The following is a 15478-nucleotide window of genomic DNA, read 5'->3' on the forward strand; positions in this document are numbered from 1 at the left end:
TGGTCGCCCTCTTGTGTGGACTCCTGTGTGTTTCAGAAGGGCTCCTCCCTTTCTCTCTGACAAGGAAACATGCTAGGACCCTGTTGGATTTGTCTTTTTCAATGGATTAAAACACAACTCAGCCTCTGCAAGGTGACATGACAATGCCAGCTCCCTGACCCAGCACCACTGGGGCAGCGGGCACTCCCAGCATCCCTGCTAGTCTACAGCCTTCTCCTGAGGCCACACCTCCCCAGCTGAGTATTGCCAAGGGTATTCCATTAACAGGGAACTTAAGTTGTCCCCTGATCGTCTGGACCAGTTAGAACAAGTTCCTGCTTAGGATTTGGAATGGTCCTGTAGCAGCCAAAGTGGAACTTCAGTTTCTAAGTTTGGCCTAAACTCAACTAAGGTGTGAAGTCTGGGGAAGTCCTGTAGCGCAGTGATGAACACGGTGCAGTGTCATTGTTTTCAACAATGTAGGAAAAATCCATCCCTCTTGCCTAGCTGTGTCATTTTATTCCTAGCACTGCTGTATAGGAGCTGGAGACTCTGAAGCAGAATGAAGGCCCCATGTGCCAAGTGGAAGATAAGAGCTAATCCCTACTTTGAAAAAAGCATCATCTACATAAGCAAGATGGATGCAGCCAAGTCCCATCCCATCTTCTGAATGCCGATCTAAGCACACAGCTTAGCCGATTTCCCTATTGGCATGTCTGGAGCCTTTGTTCCCCCAGGATGCCTAAATTCCCCAGTCAGCTGTTCTCCTATCTTAAAGAGATGGATTTAACCCAAAAGGGCTGGCTGGATCCTAAAAACCAATCATGTAGCCCACTGTTCCTCAGTCCAAGGGGAGAACAAGTCATCTGCTGCCAAATATTTATTGACAGGAATATGAGGGCCCTGTTTCTGCTGGGGGGATTCTGCATAAGTCTTCAATTGTGCCTTGTGTACTGAACATTACATCCCAGTGGGAACAACCACAGCCTTGATCTTGGCCAAAAGCAGGAGACGCCAAGAGCCAGACTTGCCCACCCATGCTTTTCCAGCAGGTAGCAAAGCACACACTGCCCCATGAGCAGCCTGAATGCAGCCCCACACTATCTTGCCCAGAAAGTCCTCAGGTTTACTTAACACCCCCCTGTTTACTGCCCCATCTCTACAGAACTCCATGTATATGACAATTTGGTATTTCACTCTTCATTAAATGTCTCCATTGGTGAAAAAAAACATCAAATTTTTCATTACATGTCCCCTTAAGTAGTGGGGTGCCTGGCACTTACCCCCAGGGCTATCTTCATGGACCAGATCCTTCTCCAGTTCTGCTTACGGCTTTACCAAAAGCCGATTAACACAATGGCTTCCTTCTCCTGCCCAAGAAGAGGGAAGATGAGACCCCTCATTTATGGAGATGACTTGCTCATCTGGTTGGCTCAGGAATTTGTTCATTTGGGAAACTATTTTTACTCACCATAAATGACTAAGCACATCATTTTGGGGGCTGATGGCTTTTCCTTTTTCCGCTCTTTCTTGGATTTATTTTTAGGTTTCTTTGGGAGGGAAGAGAAGTGGAGTGCAGAATGAAAGCTCAGAACAGGAAACAGATCAAGAGAGAGTGAGAAGATTGGATTTACCTCTCCGAGTCTCAGGCTGCCTTACTGCTTATGGAACTTAGCAACCCACTGAGCAGTTTTATAGTGGTAATAGGAGAGGAGCATTCAGGAGGCTGTGGACTTTTTCCTTCCAAAAAAAAAAAAAAAAAAAAAGCAGGGTCAGGTTCTGCTAATGGTTTCTGAAGAGCTTGAGTAGGATTTGAGACAGAAGATTTTCTCACAGGTCTTACAACACTTGGTTATGCTACAGCCTACATGTTTCTAGCATGATTACGGGAGAATTGCTTTGGGGCAGAAAGCATATTTCTGTTCTGTTTGTCCCATGCTTAGTATAAGGGGAAGCCAGCCTTGATGCCACAGGAATGCAGGCAATTATTCATATTCATCCCACCTTTTATTTGAAAGGAAAGTATCCTAGACCATATGGTTGAGGGTGTGCATGCATGACTTTTGAAGATGCCCAGAAAATTGGAGGAAGGTTAAAATAATGTAGACTATTGAGGGGTTTTATTCCTTCCATTTTTTATGTCAGTTCCTGGGAGTCACATGAATGGTTGTTGAACCAGCGATGCTGCATATATGCCACTGTGGTCCATGTAATAAACCTCTCACCACTCACACTTAACATTGAGGAAGATGATGAATCACTCACCCAAAGACCAAAAAGTGCTCTGCAAACTGTAAGGGTGATCTGGTACGTGGAGAAGAGGAAAAACAGCCATTCAACCTCTCTGACCTTTCAGTCCTCTTCATACCAGGGAATGTGACTGTCTCTGTTGATCTCACATTCCCCTACACCACCCTGCTGCCTCCTCTTGCCTGCTCCAAACCTCCTCTGACCTGTTTCTCTGCTCACTCTCCATCCCTGCCTGACATTAAGAAGAGGAGCAGCCTTACCCACACAGCTTTCCCCAGATAAACAAACAGCAGGTTCATCAGTAGCTCCAGTCTGCATCCATGGGGTTTCATTGTTCCTCCTGAGCCTGCAGGGAGGATACTCTGCACAGCTGAGTTTTTCCAAGCCCTCTAGAAAAGCTGATGACAGCTGGCCATGGTTCTGCCTCTCCTGCAAACCTCTTAATCCCACAGGAGCATCACTCTCACCCTAGCACTGCCTCTGTTTCTTAGCAGCTTCTTGGAGAGAGATCTGGATCTCATCACAGGCAGCCATAGCACTAATAAAACCTTCTTTACTTTGGCAGGACCCAACACCACTCCAGCAGAGATAAATCCTGAACCAGAGGGCAATTTGTCCTTTTTAAACCAATGCAGGCTTCAGAAGAATTAAATTGGTCTCATGGAAACTGGACCTCCTCCAGTCTCAGAGACCTGTGGATGTGCAAGAAGTTCCCCCACATCAGACCAGCCCACAGGGATGAACACAGGGTGGGTGCTCCTATACTGGAGCCAAACCTGCCTGTGAAGAGCTGAGTGAATTACCATCCTTATTTCTTAGCTCAGCACTTTGTGGGTAGGCTTAAGGCTTTTCCAGAGGATTTCCCTTCCCTTGCAGTTTCTGCTCACATGAACTATTGTTCTACCCACCCCATTTCCAGTATTCTGGGGATTTCTCTGCTACCCTTTCCCAGCGCCACAGCTGAACTGCCTGCTGCAACAAGGCCACCTGCACCAGGCGATGTCACTGTGGGGTGACACGGCGTGTCCTTGTGTCCTCACCCTCCCTGTGCATCCTCCTGAATGACCTGAAAGCTGTCCCTGCACGGCACCAGCTGCTCTCCATCATCATGTCCCTGGGGGGACTCTACTGCAGCACCCTAAAGCTGGGATTCCATGCAGCTTCCAGAGTGTTAGCAATGAGGGGTAGCAAGCACATCCCTGATCCTGTGCTAAGCCTGGGCACAGCCAAATCCTCCCGGGCTTGACCAGGACACCCCCACCCCCCTCCCCTAAAGCAGCCACATGCCGTGCATCCTGCTGCTGGAGTGCTCCCACCCCTGCCTGCGTTGGGATTTGCCCGGGCTTGACCAGGCTTGACCAGGACACCCCCACCCCCCTCCCCTAAAGCAGCCACATGCCGTGCATCCTGCTGCTGGAGTGCTCCCACCCCTGCCTGCGTTGGGATTTGCTCCATGCCAGCAGGATCTATTACCTCACACACAGGATTTATCCCCTTTCCATTCATCCCCTCACGACCACAGCCCGTTTTTCCCCACAGCATTGCATCACCACCACCTCCCCTTGTTAATTCCGGTTGTCTCCACGCACTCCTGCCACACTTATTTTAGTTTTTCACCCAGGTCCATAGCAGTGAACCCGCAAACAAGGCTGCAGCCAGTCCCCTCCACAAATGTCTCTGTGGGTGACGCTGTGGAGAACAGGGCCGAGCATCACCTTATGCTGCTCGGGGAAGCCGCTCGGCCGGGGCCCAGGAGATGCCCTTCTCCAGCGGGGCGCTACCAGGATGCTCCAAGCAGGAGGTGACGTCCCAGTGGGGGGGACACGAGAAGGGCTGAGACACAGAGGAGCTCTCCTGCGTGAAGCATGTTCGGGGGAAGAAAGGGGGCTGCAGGTTGACCTTCCCATCCCCTAACTCCCTCCCTGCCCATCCCTAGTCCATGGGTGCCCCCCTCCCTGCCCTCCCCTCCTCCTTCAACTCCAGCGCCGAGGAAGCCGAGCCGGAGGCAGTGCTGAGCCGGATATGCAGCGACTCCCCGCATCCCTCCTTGTGAGTATCCCTCGCTCCTCCTGATGCCTTCGGAGGAGACCGATGGACGGACGGACGGGCAGCCAGAGGTGGAATAGTCTCTCCTATTTGCGAAGCTAGGGTGGAGGGGAACTTCTTCTAATATGCCCTTCCCCATCCTCTGTCTTCATCCCCTCTTCCCCTCCTCCTCTTCCTCCACCTCCTCAGCCACGATATCCTTAAAAATAAAAAAAAAAAAAAGGTGGAGAGAGCGGGGTATGGGAAACCTGCTGGCAGGTGGAAGGAACCGGGAAATGGAATCACCGTAAAGACTAGGACTCAGGGAAAAAAAAAATCCCCCCCAAAATACCCACCCCCCTAAGGAAGGAGGGAGGGAGGGGCGGGCTGCTCTGCCGCACCGGGAGAGCCGCTCTTCCCGCAGCCGAGCCACCGGCTCCCATCCCGGCATGGGACAGAAAGGAGAAGGCCCCGACAGACAGACAGGCGGGCGGGGAGGGCTGCGGGGGGCTGCAGCGCGGCCGGCTGACAACTCCCTCGCAGACCCCCGGCGCCTCCCATGTGTTTCTTTCTGCTTTTATTTGTCTCCTTTTTTAAAAAAAAGATTATTTCCCCCGTGGTGACTGGAACGCGGGTCACTCAGGCCAGCGGGCAGCGGTGGGGGAGGCCGTGGCAGAGGGGGAGGGATGCTGCCCGCCCTTGCCCGCTCCTCTGCCCCCGCCGCGGGGCCGGGGCCGGCGGCGGCTCCGCGCCGAGGCGGCGGCGTCGTGGCTCCCGGGTGTAGCGGTGCTCCCTCCTCCCTCTCCTGCCTGCCCTACTCTCCTCCCTCTTTCCTCTGCCCACTCCCTCACTCCTCTCCCTGCTCTCTCCTCGGTCTCCCGGTCCCTCTCTGTCTCTTCTGCCTTCCCCCCACGTCTCCCCTTCTCTGCTCCTTCCCCTCTTTCTCTTTTCACTCTGCTCCCGGCCTTTCCATCCCCTCACCCCCATTTTTGACGGGGAGGCTTTTTGCTTTGCCAGGGCAGAGCGAGGTGACGCCGCAGCAGCCACCACGGAGAGGACACAGGACCCCCCCTTGGGCCCACCATGCCCCTTTGAGGGGGTGGCCTGGACCCCGAGACCCCCGCAAGGCCCCCCACAGGGCTGCTTCGCCTGCATTGCCAAGCCCCCAGCGCTCCGGCAAGCTTCGCCCGTCCTGTCTCCTTCTTCTGCCATTTATCTCATGGAAAGCAAGAGCTGCAAAGGGGACAGCCTGCGGCCAGCGGTCCCATGCAAGCACTCGGTGGAGAAGAAGACAATGACCAATCCCACCACTGTCATCGAAATCTACCCTGACACCACCGAGGTGAACGACTACTATCTCTGGTCCATCTTCAACTTTGTATACCTCAACTTCTGCTGCCTCGGCTTCATCGCCTTGGCCTATTCATTGAAAGTGAGTACTGAGCGCAGGGCTCGGGGTAGGGGGTGACCAGGCAGGGCGGAAGCGTTTGGGGGTTGTGCCTGATGTGAAACACATCTTTGCCACCCAAATGAGAGGCTGCAGACAATGGGGATGGGGATGGGAAGAGCTGAGGAACCTGGGACGTTACTTCAGGTGGGGAAGAGGTGCTTTCACTTGCTCCAAGTACCCTCAGAGGCTCCTCTGTACCGTGGCGGCAGGGTGACAGGCAGGAAACACAGGGCTGCTTTGGGTCATGCTGCACCTGCAGGCATGCCGGCACTAGGTCCCTTATTTGGGATCCTGGCTGTTAGAGATAGTCAGGATAGGACCCAGCAGCATTGGATGGTCAGGCAGGAACAGTAAGAAGCAGCTAGCCAGGATCAGCCATCAGCTGGCGAGTTGCAGGGGATAAGAAGCTTACAAAGTGCAGGGCAATCCTGCCTGTTTCTTTCTTGCCCTCTCCATAATTAAAACACCAGACCTTGTGGCCAACTTCCCCCAGCCCAAGCCCTATAAATCCCAAAACAAGGCCTGGAGACCTGCCAGCATCATGGGAATGGTAAGAAGGTGGAAGAGAGTGCAGGGGGCTTCCCACAGTGGGCTGGGGGGATAGAGAGCTGTGTTGTTGGAGAGGGTGATAGCATGGAGCACAGCCCATGATGGGAATGGGACCAGGTTATTATTCCTGATAGATGCAGGGAGAGCAGCCCGGCAGGGATGGTGCCTGGCAAACAGGCAGCACCTTGGCAGCTGCTAGGAGAGAGGGCCCTGGGCTGCCCTCCCCTTCCCTGCCTGCCAGATGCAAAACTAACTGAATGGATGTGCAGAGAGCCTGGGGCGGCTGGGTGGCCCAGAGAGGAGCTGGCTGATTTGTTTTGGCAGGCAGCATTTAGAGGAAGGCCAGGGTGCAGACGGGCTTCGTCACAGAAGCAGATCAATTAACCCCATACAGCTCCTGTGAGCTGGACTGTGAGCACCCAGCACTGCAAGGAGGCTGCCCCGAACACTATCAAGGTCTCCATCAAAAAGGCTCAGGGACAAGTCTGAGGCCCTGTGTCTTGGGCTCACTGAGCACTGGCCTGGTCATGCCTGCCTCAGTTTCTCATTCTCCAAGATGGGAGGTGAGCTCTCATCCATTGCCTGTGCAGGAGGCTCTGCTGCTGCCTGGGTGAGGCACTTAATAACTTAAATAATCCTGTGGCGAAGCATCACCCCAAGCAACGGGCAAATCCAGTCAGCAGCAGGCTAATATGACTGGGGGGAGCAAGTCCCTTAACACCCCTCACAGCTTGATCCAGCAAGGGAAGAAAAACCTGGCTTCCTCCTTGTTTTTTTAAGCTTTTCCTTGTCTGTATTTGCCTTTAACAATTTACATCTTTCCCATGGAAGAGGCTACCATGGGTATCTGGGTACATGTGGTTCCTTGCTGCTGCAGCAGTGAGGGCAGGACAGCCTGAGAACAGGGCTGACCCATCCCTGGTGACAAGATAGAGTAGTGTCTGCCACCCACAGAGTTTTTAGAGGCTGGACTCTTCACTATCCTTGACATGGGATGGAAGGAAGGCCAAAACCCAGAAGTAACCCAGAGCCTTGCACCAGGACAGAGGTGTGGGCTTGGCAACTATCTGCAAAAACTTAGAGGACACAAACTCAAGCATGAAAAAAAGGGGCAGTGGTGAGGGAAGGCAAATGAGCAAATTTGCTCCAAATCAGAGAAAGGAGAATAGAAGATGGCTGTCAAAAACCAGCCTTGGCTTTCAGGCTGAGAAGGCAGTAGCTGATGGGATGTAACCGTGGTACCCAAACAGAGGTAAGCTGAGCGGGTAGAAATAACTCTGCTCTGGTTTTGGAGCTCCCCAGTGGCTGTGACTCTGTGGCAGGGGGGAAATAGAAACAAAATATCCCTCAGAGGCAAAGGAGAGAGCTAGCAAGTGGCTGAAGGGATGCCGGGTGCTCTCATGATCTGCTGTTGGGGTGGGTGGTGAGAGGCAATGCAGATGCTGGGGCAGTATACAGTCTATCCTGAGGAAGACTGGGATGTTCAGAACAGCAGCTCTGTTCTTACCCACAGCTACTGCAGGGATCTTCACAACACCCTAGCCAGGCTGAGTGTTATGGTTATTTTTCCAGAAACATGTTTTCTTCTCTTTTACTGTCAATAATGTTTTTCCCAGAAGTTCTGAGAAAACAGGAGCAAGAAATGCCCTGGGGACAGATATCCCTTTAAACAGACTTCTCTTGTTCCTCTGCAATTAAATGTAAGGACATTTGAGCAGTAAGAACTTAAGTCTGACCTTTCTAGGATGTCTGTGCTTTGAAAGGACCGACTAAGGGGCAGTAGGAAGAAGAATGAAGCTGCACCTTCCTCTCCCTGAGCCTCTTCTGGGACCCCTGACAGCAGAGCCCTCAGCCAGTGGAACACAGTTTCCTCAAGGGCCATCAGTGCACTGATACCATTAAGTGTTTCCTGGGTTACAGCTTTTACACTTCCTTTAAACAACTAAAACATCTAGCAACTTCAGGAATTATCATTTTCATTATCAGAAATAGAATTTTCAATTCCCTGTCATACAGGCCACCTGCTTCTGACAGATTCATACTGTTAATAAGGCAGTATCTCCTTCATGACCCGAGTCCATGAGATGTTTCAGTATACATCTTAGCACACCCGAGCATTTCCTTTGGTTTCAGCAACATAATGCTCACACTGGAAGACAGATATATCCTTGGTACACTTGAATATTACTGTGAAGCTGTCCCCTTCCTCATGCCCTATTTTATTGGTTTCAGCCACATCATGTCTGCCTGGCCTTTTGCATGCTAGCTGCAGACTTCTAGATTTCTTTCTGCAGGGAAATGCTATTTTGTGGTGATAACCATTTACTAAAAAATGTCCAAAACCCCCACCCCAGCACCAAAGAATTTGTGAAGAAAGAAACACATGAAGTCAGGTGAGGGCAGAAACTGTGATATACGAGGCAGATTCTGTGTGTGACAGACGTCACAGCCGAGCACTCTGAACAGGAGTGTGGCAGCACGCTTCAGCTTTATTTACCCCCATAGCAGGCCAGATCCCCAGCAAACACAGCTTGCTGGGCTACAACGGGGTCATACAACTCATGGATCCCTCCAGGGGTCATTTCTAGCATGTCAGGCCTCTCAAGGTCAGCCTCCTCGAGTTCAAGCAAGGCGCTTGCATCTAATCATGTGTGCTGGATGCTGGGGGAGGAGAGATCAACAGCAGGACCAGGGAAGTTAAAAAAACCCTAAGAAAGTAGCCCTAACTCCAACCCAGCACAGATAAAAGTATCACTCCAACAGCAACACTTTGGATTCAGTTGGTTTTGATCAGAAGCAAGTGTTGTGGTCTGATATTCAGCAGCTCCCTCCCTTCCTCTCTCCCAGCTCCAAGTGGTAATGAATGATGCATCAGTGCCTGGTGGCAGGAGATCTCACTTCAGTTGTTCAGAGCTTCGTCTCTAGAGACTGTCAGGGTGAGCCAAGTCCTCTGTACCCATTGTGCCATGGGGCAGTAGATCAGAGGAGCTGGGATCTGAGATGCGCCGCAGTATGGATGCCTCGCTATGGCTCTATAGAGACGAAGATGCCAAGGAGCCTTGCTGGCTTTTTAAGCCTCACCAGCAGCCCACATCATTACTTGCAGAGTTTTCTTGCCCCTTGAGGTCATGGAAATATGCCAAGCTCTCTTGCCCACTCTCTGCCTGGCCCTTAGCACACAGCTGTGAGCACAACTGTTTGCCCTCCTCTCTTGCCACTTGTTGATCTTCCTTGTTTCGAGTGGAAGCAGACCAGCACGAATCCACAGCTATTTATTAACCCTGAGAAGCTGCCACACCCAGCCTCTCAGGCAGGCTCTCATCCTGCTTTTTGGAAAGAGCAATGGTTTATGGACGTGGGTGAAATGCAGGGGTGACAGTCCCGTGATGCCAGTGCCGGTGTGGTGGAGTCACATGGGCTGGAGAGCTCTTGAGCAATTCACAGAACAAATAAATCCAAGGATTTCCTCCAGAGCTCCTTCTGTGCAGGGAGCTCTGCATAGAAATGGGTTTACTGACAACCAGCTGTGGACTTCCAGGCTGCCTTAAAAATAGCCTCATTAGACTCGTTATCAACAAATCATTTGTCTCCTTCTGCAAGCTGAGGCAGCACTTTTTACTAGAGCAGCAAGTTTGCTGCTCCCAAAAACAAGAGGCGCTGAGCCTCAGAGCAGAGCGAGGGGAGGTGACTGCTAGGGGAGGGACTGGGGTGGTAGGAGCCAAGGGGAGCACTTGGAGAGGAAGCAGAACGTAAAACCCCAAGGAAACAAAGGGCAGAGGACGGTGATGAGAGGGAGGAGGGAAAGAACCCTTGGGCACTGACACGCTGGAGGTGTGGGAAGACAGAGTGAGATGGAGATATTGGAAGACAAGGTGAGCAGCAGGGAGGTGACAGGCAAGTAGGGATGGATGGATGGATGGATGGATGGATGGATGGATGGATGGATGGATGGATGGATGGGTAGGCCACACCACCTTTTGTTGGTGAGACAGGAGAGGAGAAAGGTTTGCATGTTAGAGCACAAAAGCTGGCTGTGTTTCATGTAAGGATAGGCATGGAAGAAAAAAGAAATTGTGTAAGTTGCCAGCATGGATCAGAGGTGAACTCTGCCTTGTCCAGGGACAATCTCCAAAGATGCCACCACACAGTACTTGGAGGTGCCCAGGGAAACCCCAGTCAGAAGATGTAATTATCCTCACACTCCAGTCACCTCAGTGCAAAGCAGGGCCAAAAATCCCCATCTAGTTTTAGGCAAGGTAAGAAGGGTCAAAGGAATGATGAGAAGAGCCTGTGGCTAAGTAAACACAATACCTGGGTCTAGGGTGGGGATTCAACCTTGTGACCTTGAGGACCTGTCCCTCACTGTGCTTCATCTCTTTGGCTATGGAAAGAATCAGCTTCCAGGGCTCCCAGAAGCTCATGCACCAGCTGCCAGCACATTATGATGATGATGGCCACAGGAGCATGAAAATAGGAAAAGCTGAAGTGGTCTATAAGAAAGACACCAGCATCTCCTTAAGGACAAAGCAGGGCAGGAGCTGAAATACTTATCTGCTCTCCAGGAGAGCTCCTCCAGAGCCTGGCTCAGTTGCCACAGCAGGACGTTAAAGGGAGACATCTGGAAGCATCTGGGGGTGCAAAGACATGCAGGAGGAGGCAAGGCTGCTCTGGAGAGATGTGGGAGGCTGGAGCTGTGAGTGGTGTGTAAGGCGAAACTCCTTTTCATTGTACTTTTATGCCACAGGGGCCCTTGCATTTGTCTGGCGCTTAGAGGCTCCATTTCAGTGTAAATGATTATGGGCAATCAGGGATGATTTTCTTGAGAGTGACCACTGAAGCCACAGGGGTTAGCAGGAGTGTGTGGGTGGGACCAGCTGGAGGTGCGGGGAGAGGAGGCAGTTGGGTGCCCTTTGGTAGGAGTCAAAGGTGGCCATCATTTGGACCCAAACAACAGGAAAGGGAAGAAATAGAAGGGATTAAAAAAAAAAAAAAAAAGGAACTGTGGGAAAATGGTGTCAATGGGGAGAGGGCAGCCCCAGGCACCCCTTGACACAGCAGCAGCAGCATGACAGGAACCAAAGGGAGATCCATGGGAAAGTCAAGGAGAGGTGCTGCTCCTTGTCATGGGAAGTGTCATGGGAAAGGGCTAAAGCACCAGCCACGAGTGTGAGCTGGTGCCAGGTGGGAGATGCTGCTGGGAGAGGCTGGGAGCACTGGAGAAGGCTGAGCATGGAAATTAGGGTTATAGGGTGCCCCAGGGAGAGGAGGAACTGGAGGTGAGGAGTAGGATTCAGCTCCTGGGGCCAAGAGGAACTGGCCTCACAAAGGTAAAGCAGCTTGGCTGCAGGAGGGTTGCAGAGCTCAGTGTGCCGGTCTGCTGGAGAAACCTCTGTCTGCCTGGCAAACACTGACAGCAAACGCCAGCTTGCCTGTGGCAGAAAACACCGGGTTACAGTGCAGGAAGGGGCAAAAGGCATTTGCTCCATGTCAGTTTTGCCTGAGGCAGCCCCACCACTGGGAAGAGGAAAGTGTGTGAGAGCTTCAAAGAGTCTGCTGGCAGCAGCAAGCAGGATTTCTGGCCTGAATCCAGCACCTCTGGGGCTTCTCACCAGTGCGTGAGGAGGTGCCAGTTGTCTGGTGCTGCTGAGCCTAGGGGTTTTGGGGAGGATGTTAAACTTACTGAATAATTTCAAATGTGAGTCATCCCAGACATTCAGCTGACACAGAAAGGCATGTGGGCTCCCAAGCTGCCGGCTTGATGCCTTCCCAGAGATCATCTCCTCTGCTGAGAGCTCCAGCCAAGTGTGCCCCAAAGACACATGCAGTTTGTGACTGTCCCCTCTTCCTGATCCCAGAAGGATGCTGAAGTGAGCACTCCACAGCAGGGCAATGGGTAGGTGGCCCCAGCTCCAGCTCCAGGCTCCAACAAGCAGGGCACATCAGAGGCCGAGGACATGGCACAGTTTGATTTAATACAAGTATGAAAAATAGGCTCATTCTTGCCTATGTGCCTGCCAGCAGCAGATCCTGTGGGTCTCATGCCAACAGCAACTTCCCTACCCACAGTTCAGAAGAGCAGGGGTTGCTTGTGCAAAGAGGTCCTCATTGCTGTGATGGAGAGGAGGAATGTTGCTTGAGGGTCTGAAATGCAGTTTTAGAGGACCCATGAATTAGCACAACTCAGTGAGAACAAGGGGTGCAGCAACCCTTCCCCATGTCCAGCGGAAGGCTTTCAGGACAGCCCTGTGGGTAAGCACTGCAGGAGGAAGAGAAAAAAGTCTCTAAGATGTGGTCTGAATCTATTGCAGTGTCTTTTTGGAAAGCTCCTAATCGATAAAAGCCTTTTAATATTCCTCGGTTTGACTCTGGTGCTGGCTTTTGCAGCTTGCCACCCACATCTGGTGTCCAGCCAGCACTGCCTGGCAGGGCTCTCACTGCTGGCAGCAGGGCAGGCAAGGGGCTCACAGCCCCACTCCCCACAACCCCCACCCAAGAGTGGGCAGTGGGGCAGGCCCTGCCACACCCTGGGCACCCCACTTGGATATGGGAGATGGATGAGAGGTCAAGTGTCCAGGTCCTTTTGTTCATCCTTGTGGCTCAAGCTGCCTGAGTCTTCTGAGTGCTGGCTGAAGGGGCAGCCTGGGGACAGGGACATATCCCTGCTAAGAAGCAGTGGAGTCTGACCCCTCCTCTGCTGGGATCCAACTGCAGAGCTGCTGCTGGTGGACAGTGCCATCAGCTGCCTGGCTGTGCCATTGCTGCCTGCCTGGCTGTGTTGTCACTGCCTGGCTGTGCCATCCACTGCCTCGTAGTGCCATCTCTGCCTGCTCATAGCATCGTTGCCTGGCTGTGCCATCTGCTGCCTTGTGATGCCATCATTTCCTTACAGTGCCATGTGCTGCCTGGCTATGCCTTCTGCCACCTGGCAGTGCCATCCACTGCCTGGTAATGCCACACGCCACCTGCAGTGCCATCCACTGCCTGGTAATGCCACATGCTGCCTGGTAATGCCATTGCTGCCTGGCAGTGTCATCTGCTGCCTTGCAGTGCCATCTGCTGCCTGGTAATGCTGTCGCCAGTACATCGGTAATGCCCACTAGTGGCATTGCTGCTGGCAGTGCTGAGCACTGCCTGGCAGCCTGGAAGAGGTGGGGACAGACCAGTGACATGGACATGCACAATCATCACCCACTGCAGAGCTGTCCCAAGGAAAGTCCATAAAGTCCCAACCCATGGGATAATGAAGGGAGCAGACTGTGCTGTTAGAATAGAAAACTGCCTGTGGCAGAGATGCTACACAATCTGCATAAGACCTGCAAAAGGAAGGGAACTCATTAACCCTGGGCTACTTAATATGCTGGAGGCTCATGCACAGCCCTGGAGCTGCAGTAGGATGCTCTGCCAGGTTTTACCCGCTCGGCCCCTCAGTGCACATGGAGGCACAGGGATGCACACCAGAACTGCAGCCAGCCTTCTCCCTTGTGGCCTGGGTGAGCCCAACCTGGCGCTGCAGGGCCAGGGTGCTGTGACACAGTGGGAAGTGTGCTTTAGTGCCTATGTGCCTGGGGTGTACAATGACATCTCAGTTCCCTTGTGCACCTTCAGGCTCCAAATGACACTGTCCCACTCCGGGGACCGTGGGGCTCTGGTTTGCCTGGTTGGTAACAGCAATGGGGCACTCTTTTAAGTCTTCTCTGCTTCCAAGAATTTCCAGCCCACAGGTATTACAGTGCTTGGCTTCACAAGCTCAACCCATAGCAGAGACTGGGTGCAAACCTCACCTCAGGATGTTTTATGGCACCCCAAATGCTCAAATACAAAGAGGCCCAGCCCAGCCCTCACAGTGCACCTGTACAGGTAACCACATACAGGTGCACTGGGGTTTGTGGCTGTTGCTTGAAACAAGTCATGTCTTTCATACATATTGCAACTACTTTATTTAATTATCTTTTTGTCTCAGGTGCGGGATAAGAAACTGCTCAATGACTTAAATGGAGCAGTTGAAGATGCCAAGACAGCTCGGCTTTTTAACATCACCAGCTCAGCCCTTGCCACCTTCTGTATCATCCTTATCTTCATCTTCCTGCGATACCCTCTCACTGACTACTGAGTGAGGCCAACAGCAGCTGCTCCCGCCAAAATGCCTCTACGCCAGAAGTGTCTGCAGTTTCTTGTAGCAAGGACACACAAAACAAGCCAACCACTACACCTTGATTGCCAAAAAAAAAAAGTCAATTAAATACATAAATAAATGTTAAATTATTTTATCAGCCCAGCTGAGCATACCTTCCTTGCCCTGAAATGGTATGTGAACAGCTGAAGGAAAGGGTCTCATTCTTACACATGTTCAGGAAGAAAAAAAGACCAAGAAATATTTGTTTTATGGCCAACAAGCTGTGTGAAAAAGAGCGTGCAAAGCCCAGAGCTACGCACACTTAGTGGCAAACAGCTGAGCTCTAGGAAGCAGTGGGGTCCTGTGGAGCTGGAGACACATACAGTGATGGATGGGGATCATGGCAGGGCTCGCTTACAACATATCAGGTGTGTTCAGACCGCCCCACCACCTCCAGCTTGTGGGGGTTTCTTTTCCTTTTTTTTTTCTCTTGAATTTCATCCGCTAGTTCAAACAACTCCCAACCCCTGGAGAGCTGAAGGTGTTAGGAAGTTTATGCTGGGAAGCCCCAAAGCCTCCAGAGAACCCCCAAAGTGTTAAAGGGCAGGTTTCTCCTTGGGATCTCCCAGCAGTGCTGAGAAGGAAGGCACCTTCTGGAGAACTCGCCTAAGCCACCTAATTGGAGTGCTACTGTATTTCTGTAAACAGTCAATAAAAAGATATCTCTGATATGTGATGCTGCTGGGTTAATTCCTTCCTTAGCAGGGCAGGTCTCCTGGTCTCCATGGGCTGGCAAGAGAAAATGCTAATGTCACCAGCAGCTGCTCAGGAAAGATTTAAAGCAGGAGTGAGGGATGCTGCTGCAGGTCGGGGCCACACGCAGCCGTGAAGGAGAGCGCAGACCCAGATTTAAGAGCAGAGACCTTGGTGACTCATTGATGGAAGATCTATGGCAAGCAGGCAAAGGCAGCCAAGCAGGCAGGCTCCCTCCCCTTCTAGGACCAACATTGAAGAGGGAAATAAATCGCCACAGTCTGAACCTGCTGCTACTGCAGTACTTCCCAGGGTCATTATGAAGAGCCAGATTTTGGAGATGATGTGCATTTACCACT

The 15478-nt window shown here is 52.0% G+C and overlaps 1 protein-coding gene across 4 annotated transcripts; it reads left to right on the top strand.

Annotated features, from left to right (window-relative positions):
- The first annotated feature begins 1797 nt into the window (after positions 1 to 1797).
- IFITM10 (interferon induced transmembrane protein 10) lies at positions 1798 to 15095 on the top strand. Of its 4 annotated transcripts, none has more exons than XM_053979440.1 (4): positions 1798 to 2978; positions 3851 to 4278; positions 5272 to 5686; positions 14214 to 15095. In XM_053979440.1, exons 2-4 carry the CDS (start codon positions 4169 to 4171, stop codon positions 14361 to 14363), a joined length of 675 nt encoding a protein of 224 aa, XP_053835415.1. In that variant the 5' UTR covers positions 1798 to 2978; positions 3851 to 4168; the 3' UTR covers positions 14364 to 15095. The 4 variants fall into 4 exon arrangements, with proteins under 4 accessions (XP_053835415.1, XP_053835417.1, XP_053835416.1 ...); XM_053979441.1 differs by lacking the exon at positions 1798 to 2978 and adding an exon at positions 10816 to 10957 and having other exon boundaries at positions 3641 to 4278; positions 14214 to 14296; XM_053979442.1 differs by lacking the exon at positions 3851 to 4278.
- Positions 15096 to 15478: the final 383 nt, after the last annotated feature.

This window comes from Vidua macroura, chromosome 6 (genome assembly GCF_024509145.1).
Source record: "Vidua macroura isolate BioBank_ID:100142 chromosome 6, ASM2450914v1, whole genome shotgun sequence".
In the NCBI taxonomy this organism is placed as follows: Eukaryota; Metazoa; Chordata; class Aves; order Passeriformes; family Viduidae; genus Vidua; species Vidua macroura.